This window comes from Mobula birostris, chromosome 11, assembly GCF_030028105.1.
Source record: "Mobula birostris isolate sMobBir1 chromosome 11, sMobBir1.hap1, whole genome shotgun sequence".
Lineage (NCBI taxonomy): Eukaryota > Metazoa > Chordata > Chondrichthyes > Myliobatiformes > Myliobatidae > Mobula > Mobula birostris.
In genome coordinates, this window is record NC_092380.1 from 71,568,288 (window position 1) to 71,581,827 (window position 13,540).

Genomic DNA, 13,540 nt, shown 5'->3' on the forward strand with positions numbered 1-13,540 from the left:
TTGCAGGATCTGAGTGCTGAATTAATATTTGCCGAGGGATCAATTTAGTCTATTTGCTGTTTATACTCCTCAATCATGCAGCAACCATAGCAGCTTGTGTGCAATGGAAAGCACAGAGACTATCTTACTGGTCTCGCATCAATTCCACTGTGCATTGATTATGAGGAATGGAGTGCAGGCACAACACTGTTCTGAACCATTGTGCTCAGCATTGATTTTTATTTTTCTGTAAGTCAACACTTCAATGATTGCATTGGGTTACATAGAAACGTAGAAAACCTACAGCACAATACAGGCCCACAAAGTTGTGCCAAACATGTCCCTACCTTAGAAATTACTAGACTTACCCATAGCCCTCTATTTTTCTAAGCTCCATGTACCTATCCAAAAGACCCTATCGTATCCGCCTCCACCACTGTTGCCGGCAGCCCATTTCATGCACTCACCACTCTCTGAGTAAAAAAATTACCCCTGAGATCTCCTCTGTACCTACCCCCCAGCACCTTAAACCTGTGTCATCTTGTGGCAACCATTTCAGCCCTGGGAAAAAGCCTCTGCCTATCCACACGATCAGTGCCTCTCGTCATCTTATACACAAGATGATTGATCAATAAATTAGCATTTCTCTAAATTGTGAATATTGACAGTATTCTTTTTATGCATCAAGAATTTCTGAGAACTTGTAGTCTAAATTAGTAAATATTTTCAGTGAAACTTTCACCTTTTGGAATTAAAATTTCTGTACTTTTTGGGGAATGATTACATGACCGGCTCCATGGTGATAAACCTATTCATTGTGTTATAAACAGAACCAATTGAAACTGAAATTATAAGCATCATTTAAAGAGGAATTAAACTCAGAGGTCCTGTGTTTAATCTAGATTCCAAATACTGAAATTCACTGGATTTCAGAATCATGGGTTTAGAAAGGGAGAAATTGGTTTCTAAAGCCACAGACACAAAATGCTGGAGAAACTTAGCAGATCAGGGAGCATCTGTGGAAAAAAAATAAAGTCGACATTTCGAGCCAAGACTCTTCATCAGGACTGGAAAGTAAGGGAGAAGATGCCAAAATAAGAAGGTGGGGAGAGGGGAAGTAGTACAAGCTAGAAGGTGATAGGTGAAGCCAGGTAGGTTGGGGGGGTGGGGGTGAAGTAAGAAGATGGGAGGTGATGGCTGGAAAAGGTGAAAGGGCTGGAGAAGATGAAATCTGACAGGAGAGGAGAGTGGATCATTGGGAAAAAGGAAGAGGAGGAACACTTGGGGAAAGTGGTAGGCAGGTGAGGAGAAAAAGGTAAGGGGAGGGTTCGATGGTAGAAGAGGAAATGCGGAGGAGGAAAAAATTACTGGAAATTGGAGAACTCAAGGTTTATACTGTCAGACTGGAAGCTACTTGGATGGAATATGAAGGTTGTTTCTCCAACCTGGAATTGTCTTATCATGGCAGAAGAGCATGTTTGAATGAGAATGGGAATTTGAATTAAAATAATTGGCCACCGGAAAATGATGCTAGGAAAAAAAATGAGAACTGTTTGATTGAATCATTAGATATTTGTGTGTGGCATATGTAATTGTGTTCAAAGTGCTCTGAAGGCTTCCGAGAGCCCTTCACTACTCAATTCAATGCACTTAAACCCTTCCCTTCTCCTCCCCTTAATTACACCATGAAATTAACTACTACTTGTGTTTTAGGAGCTGGAGAATACGTGGAAGGATTATGAACAAACAGAAAATGATGTGAATCAGCTCAAAGAGACGATTCTAGGACACATGAAGATGTTACCAAGCATCCAGGTGAACTGATTGTATTTGCTTTTTACTTAGATATTTAACTTGATATTATATGAAGGTCTGTATAATCTTGCAAAAGGTAGAGAAATTTTGTTTTAAAAATAATGATACTTTATTGTCGCCAAACAATTGGTACTAGAACTTACAATCGTCACAGCGATATTTGATTCTGCGCTTCACACTCCCTGGATTACAAATATTAAATATTAAAAATAGTTAAAATTAGTAAATATTAAAAATGTAAATTATAAATCATAAATAGAAAATAGAAAAATTGGGAAGTTAAGGTAGTGCAAAAAAACCGAGATGCAGGTCCGGATATTTGGAGGGTTCGGCCCAGATCCGGGTCAGGATCTATTCAGCAGTCTTATCACAGTTGGAAAGAAGCTGTTCCCAAATCTGACCATACGAGTCTTCAAGCTCCTGAGCCTTCTGCAGAAGGGAAGAGGGACGAAAAGTGTGTTGGCTGGGTGGGCCGTGTCCTTGATTATCCTGGCAGCACTGCTCCGACAGTGTGCGGTGTAAAATGAGTCCAAGGATGAGCTGCTATGGTTTGCTTTTTAAGTGCACAGAGATTGCAGATAGTAATTGGAATGTTGTAACTTTGAGTTCTGGGGTTAAAAAAAATGGAATTTAGATAAAATATCTTACTAGTCTGACCAAAAACTACTGCATCTGACTTAGACTATGTAAATGTCGCACTTGACAGAGGGCACTGGAAATGGTGAATAAAGTGCTTGAAAGAACATTGAGGTTGAGTGAATATGTTCCTGCTTCTTCTCTCTTCTTAACCAAATGTCTTAGTTGGACATGGTCAGTGGTGATGTACTCAGGTGAAGCCAGTTGCTAGCCCCATTAATGTTCTCTTATTGACCTCGTGACCTCTGAACTGATCAGTGCTGAAACGGGCCAACTTCATAACAATAAATGTACATTGAATGGACTCTTAATGCCTTTTGTATTGTTAGGAGAAAGAAAAATAGCTTATAGAAGTTGCTGGAAAGCAACATTTAAAAAGTAACTCAGCTTTAAAGTGTTTTATTGCAGAATTCAGTCCATAATACCAACAAAGGTTTGTTGATTTCACAACGCACCTTAGAATAAAACTAAGATATGCTGGGTATAGTTAGCGAGTCAAACCACATCTGTGAAGGAAGGAACAAAGTTATAGGTCAGTGACTGTTCAGATTTACAGCCTCTGCCTTTTTTTGTAATGTATTTAATCTTCGTTGGGTAATTGTTTAATAATTTAATGTATTAACTTGATAATAGTTCATATATTAAAGAATGCAATAGTCATGGGTTAACAACATGATCTGAATTAATTATTGTAAAGGGCATAAACTGTGTTCATTTGCTCCCCCTCCCGCAATATCTGCTGCTTTTACCCAACTCAATGGGTGACTTGTGTGCATAGAATTTAAAAATAGATGACTTTTCTGATGTTAGGATCAAGAACAGATGAGGAAGGATCTGTGGAGGATTGAGGATGTTATGGGAGGTCTCAGTGCTAACAAGAACAACTACAAAATGATCATTGAATCCATTCAGAATCCTGGTGAGTTGTGGTGTCTTTTGGCAATGTGTAATTATTAATTCCACCTTTATTAATATATTGAAATAAAACTTCAGGGAATGCTTTTAGCTTGACCAAAATAAAATTAAGCCACACTCAGACCTGGAGCCCTCAACTAACCCTCCAGTCCAATGTCAATTTATTTTCCTTTGCAGGAATAGGAGATATTACGAAGCTGTACTAGTACATTTCCTTTTGAAGGAAATACGACAAAATAAAATTGTCTAAGCCAACATTTTTCCAAAAGAAGTAATTTATGTTGGTACTTCCTGAGGCTCTATAATGCCAGAATCACTGCCACACTTCTCAATTCAGTATTGCAATTGTACCAGAGGCATAGTAAATTTCAGTGATCATGTGCAATGCTTTGAAAGGTTTTTGAACTGTTATACATATGTGTGGTGTTCTGGTTTTGTTAATCTTTACTTAAAGACATTGTTAAATAGTAATATTTGAGAGTTATGTTTTTCAAAAATATTACACGTGAAAAGCCACAATCACTTGCAATTGCCATTTCACTGTCACTGAAGTAATTCCAGCTTCCTCATTAAGTTGTCACTCTCTGTCCAGGCACAGACAAGAAGGCATACTACCAAAACCTTGGTCTACAGTCTAGGAAAAAAATGTTGTATGCTTACAGTACCTTGTATTTTTATTTTAGTTTCTTAGGGCATGAAAGTTGGTGCTTTCTGTTTCGTACCATCTGCTTGTGTGGGTATAGAAATAACCTTGTTTGTTTATATCAGCAATTTGATTAGAGTTTAACTAAAAATGAGGAAACTACCTAGGGAGTTAAATATGTTAAACTGCAAGTCTTAAGTATAGGTCTGCTAATTGTATTTTGCTAATGTAGGTTCTCCTGCTGCTTGGACTGTATCTCAAGTTTTGGTGATTCAGTTTCACAGCGTGATGAAACAGCCATATTAAAAAAAAACTGAAAAGAGGCAAAATTGCCAAGTGCAGCTGAGCTTTTCATTAGTTGGATCTTTATTTTTTGTAGAAATTCAGTGCAAGAGTTAGACAGTACAATTCTGTAAACATAATAAAAGTAGCAGGGCAGTTGAATGTGAGTTATTAAGTCAGAGCTATCTTTTATAATTGGATATTTTTTCTGCTTGGGGAATGGTATCTGAATTAATTTAGTTTGCATTGATTAAAGTCGGAAATTCTTTCTGTAAAATACCTGTAGGATAGACTGTGGGACAATTAAACTAATGTAACTTTATGCAGACAGAAAGTTGATAAATAACCACTGTGGCTGTTCCTGTGTAGAAAAGACCCAAATATGGAACTGATTTTGTTATGCATCCCAAGTCAACTTTGCATCAGGACAGAGAATGGAGAGAGAAGATAGTGAATATAAAGAACAGAGGCAAGGGAGTGAGATGGGCTGGCAGGTGATGGGTAGACTGAGAATAGGAAGGGGTAGGAAGCGTGAGGATGGAGACTGGCTGATAGGGACACAAAGACCTCAACTGTTGAGTTCTGATGGGTAGCATTAAAAGCAGCGATGAAGGGCAGATGGTACCACATGGGTGATGGTGGATCTGATGGGTGAAGTATATGGCCACTAGAGGAAGGGAGATGAAAATGGATGATGGGGGACTTGGGGCAGTTATTGCATAGGGGGCAAAAATGGGAGACCCAGAGGTGGATCTACAGGAGGTCGAAGGGGAGCAATAGAGGAAGGGATTACCTGAAATTATAACATTGTGTTTATACCATTGGATTGCACACTATCCAAGTTGTTTTAGTTTGTATTGCGCCTCATCCTGGAGGTGGAGAAGCAGGCAATGGACAGGCGGTTGTGAGAATGGGAGAGGGAGCAACCAGGAGTTCAGGATGGCCACTATGGACAGACGACAAATCAAGAGCACAAACTGCAATAGAGGAGGTTGAAGGAGGCACACACAAGTCTTTGCCTTGCCTGGAAGTGCTCTTTGGGTCCTTGGAAGTTTCTTTTTTGAGGTTATCCCCGTGCTTGTTTGCCAGCAATCTCAATTTAAAGATTCTCATTCTCCATATAACCTTGTTTTCTTAAACTAGTGAAGCTCGGCAAACCTTAGATATCTGTGCCTCTTGAACATCCCCGGTGTTAATCTTTCCACATTTGTGCCTTTAGCTAGCTGGCCCTTGCCTCTGGAATTTCCATCCTAAGTTACTCCCTTCACCTTGTCTGTTAAAGTACCATGTGGAACATACCTTCCTGTCTGTATTCATCTTTCCTCAAGCCTTGGCATTCAATTTAGGTTCATTATGCTCCTGTGAAGCATCTTGAATCATTAAGTTTTGTATGATAATGAAGGCTGTTGTTGCTGAACATAATTTTTAATGGGCCTAACTCATGCATGAATTTTAATTAAAATCAAAATTTAGCTGTATTAAATATTAATTTATTCTTGATTCTGACTAAAAGTGTACTATTTTTTCCCATGTAGAGAGAGAACATGTGCCTTCATCAGCAGTGCCTTCCATATCAATGCCAGTGAAGAAACCTACAACTCGGCCAAGTCCCTCCATCAGTCCAGTGCTGCCTTCTCTCGAGCCTGTGGAAACACGAGCTGAACCACAAACTCGGCCTCAGCAACAGTCTCAGTTCAAGCTTCAACCTCAATCACTAAGTCTGCCTCAGTTCAATTTGGATCAAAATTCAGTAAGTATATTCAAGATTTTTGAAATTATGGTAAATATTTGAGACTTTTAGAAGTATTGGTCATTTTCCAACAGGTGAGAGCCAAATGTGAAGAGATGAAGATATTTGCTGTTCCTTAGTTCTCTAGCCTAGATGAATTCTGCAATTTTTGATTTCTCAAAGTCAAGCTTTTTTTTTAAGAGAAGCTTCCAAGTTTAACAGTTTTTTTTTTACAACTGGAGAAGGCCTTTCAGTCTTTTTCTATTGATCTAATCCCCCCCCCATGATCCGCTATTTTCTCATGATCCTTCCTTACTCAATTTTTGTAGAATGATTTATTTCATTTGTTTCCATTGTCTATCATGACTAATGGTTACATGTTATTTGAACCTTCCTGTATCATTACTTTAATCACCTACTTAAAGCAATTTAAAATTTAGGATTAAATTTTGTCTTTAGCAGTTTTGTTTGTATATGTTGAATTTTTAAAGTATTATCTTTTTTAATTGCTTAACATTTTAGAATCCTAGAGATTTGGCAATACCCCAATGATGTTGTTTTTGATATCTTTACTTAATATCTCAAATTAAAATTCTCATATAGTTAGAGGATCAAGCTCCTCCTCGACCACCTCTCCCCCAGATGTACAGTCCTGATGACCAGCCACCAGCTGTACCGCCTCTTCCAAAGGATGCAACGGTCATCAGACACACATCAGTCAGGGGACTGAAACGACAATCAGATGAGAGGAAGAGAGACCGGGAGTTTGGCCATTATGTGAATGGAGATTACAAAGTAAGTGATGGAGGAGAGAGTTTATCTATACTGGGAAAATGGTATGATGGATATGTATTTAGTGAAGATAAACTGAATATTTTATATAACACATCAATCCTTTAGGAGGACCGTGGAGAGGTGTTGCCAGATCTGCCTGGTGAACGTTAGTTATGAGAAGAGATTGGCTAGGCTGGTGTTAATTTGTTTGAAGCAAAGGAGGCTCAGGGACAGTTTATTGATGAGACACTCAAATAGAAGGCACTCAGGGAATCTACTGCACTTACTAGTAACTAGGGAGCATAGATTTAAGTTATTTTTGAGAAAGATTAAAGAGAGCTGAGGAAATGTTTTGACCAAGGGGCAGTGCAAGTGTGGCCTGAAGTAGGCAAATGAGCATTTGAAGTGCTGTAATTTGAAGGGCCACACACTAATCTGGAAATCCAATTGACTGCCATGGGTTAAATCTTTATGATTCTACATTAATCTTTTTGACCCAGTACCTGTATAAGGCTGATTTTTCCAACTTTGCTGTTGTACAAAACAAATCTATGTCACTGAAGATGACGCAGAAGAATCTGTATCAATTGCATGTTGATCAGTAACAAGTTTGACCTTAATTGTGAAATTTCTTGCATTTGTTTTAGGCAGAGCTACGTTCATACATGAGTGATCCTGAACTTGCTTCGGTGGGAAGTGGCTTCATTGTCACCACAGCTGGAAGCTTGAGACCTGACAGCAACTTACAGACTCTGCCTGGGAGAGGTAGGTTAGGACTCTACTGTAGCAGAATGATAGACACCCATTTCCTTGTATTGCTAGTAAGTCCCAGCTTCTCAATACTTGGATTTCTAATGCTGGTGTGGTTAAATGTGTGCTTTCAATGTCTGAGTCATACTTCACTTGTGAATCTCAACCCAGTAAACCACAGTGAAAGTGATTATTGCTATATCTGGTTCTAACTGTATCAGGTGCCCAGGTATGATCATTCCCCCCTCCACCCCCCACCCCAGTTATATGTAGCACTCTGCTTCTCCTTAGCTGAGTTTTGTTCAATTTAAATGAGCCTGAGATCAGAGCTGAGATTTAATTGTTTCCTGTTGCACAGTTAGTTCCGTTTGCCATAATCAGTGGAACTACTGGAGAAGAGATGCTGCTAAAGGTGTGAAAAGTTGTTCTTATAGATTTACAATACTCAACAGGTTATCATCTACATTCATACCATAGTGAAATTTATAGCATAGGTTAGTAAGTTTCTAGAAGTCAAAAGGCACAATAAAACCAGCTGGGAGTTGCCAGTAAGTATCTAGGTTCAGAGTTGCAATGTTAAAAGTAAGTTATCAGTGCTCAGAACCTAGCAGAATGGAAAATAATTCAACTGGAATAGCAGTCAATTCTATGTGCTCTTGTTAATGCCAGCCAAAATGTTACATCTGAACTGTGATGACTAAAGTATGAGAGGATTTGAGTAGATTCTAATGGGAAATGCTTATTATATACAAAACATTGAATGCATTGGGGATAATTTAAAGTAAAGTATTTCTGGTAGCTATTTCATTCACATTTATTGTGATAAAGCCTACAAGGGTTGCCATTTTCCTGACACTGGAATTCTGGATTTGTACACATTCATTGCTGTACTGTTTTTTTTTCTTGCTCTAACTTACCGCTCCTGATTCCTATATCATTATAAGCCTCTGGCCTGTAATTGACATTTGAGCTTATAAGTTGAACGTTTTAATGCCTCGCCCGCCCATGTGTTTATTGTGTGCTTATGAAGGCTTTGAGTGCAAGCTGTCTCACAATCGAAGACAGACGTGGAAAAGATGGGCTGAAGGACTCATTTCTGTGTTATACAACTCTGTGACATCATAGTTGGACCCAATCTTGTCCTCATTTGATGTCCACGGTCCACACAGTTTTGTATCCAAAAGATGTTACTTAATTAGGCCTGGTAACCCTTGGCAATGTGCAGCTTGTCTCGCTTGAGAGTTGCTAATTATAGTATCCTTTCCATTAGTCTAGCTCATTTCAGCTAATTTATGATACTGGCAGGTCATTAGTTGATACCTGCTCTGTACGCTTCTCAGTTGGATTCGGCAGTCCTAAACAAGATGAGAGCCCATCGTATTATAGGAAGAATACCAGCATGGACAGATGATTGGTTGACTGGCAGAAGGCAAAGATGGGAGTAAAGGAGGTCTTTTTTGGTTGGCTGCCGATGGCTAGTGGTGGTCTGCAGGGATCGGTGTTGTGTCCACTTCTTTGTACATTATATGTTAATGATTTGGATCATGAAGTTAATGGCTTTGAGGCCAAGTCTGAGGATGATACAAAGCTGGTAGAGGGGCAGGTAGTGTTGAGGAAGCAGGAAGTCCTTGAATTAGAAAGATTAGGAGAATGGGTAAAGAAATGTCAGATGGAATACAGTGTATGGTTATGCACTGTAAAGGATATTCACTTTCAAGGTTCAAGAGGCTTATTGCAAACCTCAGCTTTCTAGTACAATAGCATAGCCTTTTCAAAGGGTCAGGGTTACTTGTGACAAAGTTAAACTTCTAACCAATATTCCTTGCTGTAAACAAGAATAAGTTTTCAGTTCTTGTCAGTTCTTAATGCAAATTGCAAGCAATAGTCAGTCTGAAGTTGAAAGGGCAGCTTTGCAAACAAACAGCCCTGTCTACAGAGCACAGGGTGCTGGCTCACTGCAAGAAAGGGGCTGCTCAAGAGAACTGGTTTGCAAAGTGAATTGACAATGAAATGTTCTCATCTGCATCAGCCAAACCTACGACAAATGGTTCCATTTGAATGTCAGTTAATGTATAGTGTACAACGTGGAATTCTTACTCTTCACAGACATCCATGAGAATAGAAGGGAACCCCAAAGAATGAACGACAGAAAAATGCTAAAACCCAAACCCCCCTCCCTCTCCCATGCGCAAGCAGCAGCAAAGCATCAACCTCCTCTCCTCCACCCATTCTGCAGAAAGTTTCAGCACCCGCCACCTACCAACCAAGCAAGCAATAGCCAAGCCCCCAAAGAGAGACCATGATCTGCAGTCAACAAAAACTACTGTTTACCCAATAGTTTGACATGCCACAGACTGTCTCTTCTCTCTCACTAACAAGGGACAGAGAGCTGTCACCAATTTCGCAGCAAAAGAGACTAGCAAACAGTCGCTGTTGTGGTGTTCCAATCTGCCGCCTCGCTTTTTATTCCAAGATTCTCTGACTTGAGAATTGGCAGCACACACTCCCCACCATCGAGAGAAAGAGAATGAGGGAGCAATCACTCAAGTCCAGAGACCTCTATTAGCTGTATCCACCTCTGTGAAAGTCTAATGTTCTTTCTCCAACAACGCCTCAGTCAGCAGCACCAGCATGGAATACACATTGGAGATGCACATTCTTCCAGTCCTCACAGCATTTCTTTGGCTGTCTGGGATCTCTGTCCCCAGAAGTTGTGTGAATTACTTTGTCCCAGCAAAGGTATCTGAGAAACATCACATGCAAATAAAATCAACTGGTAGCAAAACAGTATAGATGTTAGAAAGCATTGCAGGTTGTTAGGAATGACAAAGAGAAAGGTGGGGTGACAGAAAGAAAAACTAGTATTCATTTCTCAATCTTCAAATTTTGTGATCGACAACTTGTCCATCTGCAACTCATTGGTATGTTCTTTTATTTCTTAAGAATTGTACTCGTGTTTGGAAATCCTTTGAAGTTTATAAATCTTTTGTAATTCAGAAATCTTTTATAAACCAGAAAACCTCTGAGTTTTAAATGTGTGTTTAGAGCTACTTGTCTAAGCTTAAATGTGTATCATTAAAAATAAAATAAACTGTGTTTAAAATACTTAACTGAAGTATTTCATCCTTAGTAGTTTAGGGTGACCCCAACGCCATTACAGCACTTTGGTAAAATGAATGAAGATATATTTTCTAAATGAGGAGCAAATTCAGAAAATGGAGGTGTAAAGGGACTTGGGAGTCCTTGTGCAGGTTGAGTCAATTATAAATATGGCAAAATAACTCTTTTCATGAGAACTAGAATATAAAAGCAAGGATATAATACTGAGACTTTATAAAGCATAGGTCAGACTGCATTTGGAGTCTAGTGAGTAGTTTTGGGGTCCATATCTGAGATGGTATGAGCTGACATCGAAAAGGATCCAGAGGAGGTTTACAATAATGATCCTGGGAAAAAAAGGGTTAATGTGTGAGGAGTGTTTTCTGGGCCTGCACTTCCTGGAGTTTAAAAGAATGAGGGGGGATCTCATTGAAATCTACTGAATATTGAATGGCCTAGATAGAATGCACACGCAAAGGATGTTTCCAATAGTGGGAGAGTGCTGGGCCAGAGGACACAGGCTCTGAGTAGAAGAACATCCTGCTAGAACAGAGATGAGGAGGAACCTCTTAAGCCAGTGGGTGATGAATCTGTGGAATTCATTGCCACATACAGTTGTGGGAACAAGTCACTGAGTGTATTTAAAGTGGAGGTTGATAAGGTCTTGATTAGGGCACCAAAGGTTACAAGGAGAAAGGCAAGTGAATGGGATTGAAAGGGAAAATAGATCAGCCATGATTGAATGGTAGAGCAGATTTGATGGGACAAATGGCCGAATTCTGCTCCTATGTCTTTTGGTCTTTGTCACTCAGTCAATAAATCTGCTGTACCAAATTTCCAATTAATCAGTAGAATAAACCACTGCATTTTAGTGCTATTACTGTGACTTGGTGTTTAGTGAGCTTTTTTTCCTGAAAATGGAATTTGCAGTAAATCTAATTTTATTTATGGTGTTTCTAGCGGGGCCATCATCTAATTCGGGGTTGCAGCAGTCATCGACCATTGCCTCTTACGTCACGCTTCGGCGGAAAAAGGATGAAACCAGCTCTAAGGTAAAACTATTTGTAAACTGTTCCTTAAATGTTTTGGAATTCTGTCCTGCACGATAAACTGGATTTAAATAATGGTGACATTATAAATACCAAGTCTTCACATGATATTCAGCAGAGCTATGAACAGTGGCCTGCAGCGCAGGTTTATGCTAAGCTCGGGGTGAATGTAGCAAAGATATTTTGAGTTGGGGTGAGATTTTGCAGGTTCCAAGAAAAATTCAACTAGTGATTATAATTTCACAAGATCGAACAAATAAATGTGGGCTGTGGTAAATTCTCCTGCAAAGTATTAGAACTAATGAATTAAATATAACCACGGAAAACACCACTGAGTACAATCTATTTTAAAACAGCGTAACTAGTTGCTAATGAGACTCCCTTATTATCCCTGTTTTTCAGGCAAAACTAGTTTATGCATCTTAGAGGAAATTAGCCCAAATTAAAGACTTTGTTAAATATAATGAAGTAGCTCTTGCTACAGTTTATACTGTTGCTCTGGCACTTAATTGGCAGCATAAGGAAGAATCTGAGAAAAGTCAAAGTCAGTATGCTTTCCCTTGTGCACCTGAGCTATGTGTTGTTGGGGAGGGTGGAAAGGGCTAAATTTAATTCCTCTTTGAATTCAGATTCTGATCTTCAGAGGTTTAGTTTCGCTTCCCCTGTTGGATTAATGAAAATAAGTTATAATAGACAAAAATAAGTTGCTGTATTTTTGGGCTGCACATTTCTTGACAAAGAATTTAATGTAGATCGTTTTTATCCTTAGGCTGTGTATTTCCTGTATTTCAAAGATGAAATGTGCTGTTCTTCATCTTCTGAACGAAATGTATTGAGTATTTTATTCAACATTCCCATTACCCACTGCCTTTAGGATGAGTCATGAAAATGCTCTTGCATCCCAAGTGTCTCCTTGGTCAGCTGTGCTTTGCGTCCCACCCTAGCTCCACGCTTGGGATCTCGGCAAGTGCAGATCCAGCTTTTATACTATTCTCTTAATTATTTATCTTTATCTGAGCAGGTGGCATGAAGTGTGAAAATAAATGATGGTGCACCTTTGTTATTATCTTGTTCTTTCCTAGCTATATACTTTGTTTGTGCTGCTTGAGTACATAGCCACAAGAGTGAACTGTTTTCAGGGAATAGAAGTGCAGTGAGCTGCAGGCTTAAGTTATCTGCAGCTTGTAAATCAGGAATGATTGCAGGATGAAGAAGTGGGAAAGAACATTAGATACAAGTCATCTTCAATGTCTTCAGGTCTGTCATTAATCAGCAATAGGTATGTACCTGCATACAGATAAAATGCATAATTCTCTCCTGCAAGAAGGAAGGAAATAAATCAGAGTTTTATGGAATTTGTTGATGTCTGCATATTGAATGACTGGTAGAGTATGAAAGATGCGAGACTGAGTGTAGCAAGATCCTAATATATAATGGTGATGTGAGGTTTGTGTATGTTTGACACAAGACCTGAGGGATTATTGATAGATAAGGACAAGGTAATTTGTGACATGCCTGAGACTTGTCTGCCAATTAAAATGACATGTATTTGATGGTGCATTTACTGAAAATTATGCTTGAGAGACTCCTGAACTTGCCTCTGAACAGGATTTCTCATCTAGTCTGTTAATAATGACATGTTTGGAAAGCTTTGTGATTATCTATGCATATAAGACATCTCTAACCACCCATTTCAAACATTTCACTGTACCAACTGAGCAATTTAAAACCTGCCCTCTATCTTGATTTTCTATTGTCTGATTTCCCAGGTCAGGTTCACCTTTTACATGACTGTAATCACCTTTTCCAGCTACTCTGCACCTGAACTTTGTGTGGGTGTCCTTCAGGTAGTGCAGGCTGACTTCAGCT

At 39.1% G+C, this 13,540-nt stretch overlaps 1 protein-coding gene across 21 annotated transcripts in view; it reads left to right on the top strand.

Annotated features, from left to right (window-relative positions):
• plekha7b (pleckstrin homology domain containing, family A member 7b) overlaps window positions 1-13,540 on the top strand; it is a 424,118-nt gene that overhangs the window by 370,799 nt on the left and 39,779 nt on the right. For all 21 annotated transcript variants that reach the window (XM_072272478.1, XM_072272479.1, XM_072272481.1 and 18 more), the window contains 6 exons: window positions 1,693-1,794; window positions 3,241-3,349; window positions 5,806-6,020; window positions 6,603-6,794; window positions 7,421-7,538; window positions 11,583-11,674. In XM_072272478.1, coding sequence (XP_072128579.1) covers window positions 1,693-1,794; window positions 3,241-3,349; window positions 5,806-6,020; window positions 6,603-6,794; window positions 7,421-7,538; window positions 11,583-11,674 — 828 coding nt within the window. The remainder of the gene's footprint in view (window positions 1-1,692; window positions 1,795-3,240; window positions 3,350-5,805; window positions 6,021-6,602; window positions 6,795-7,420; window positions 7,539-11,582; window positions 11,675-13,540) is intronic.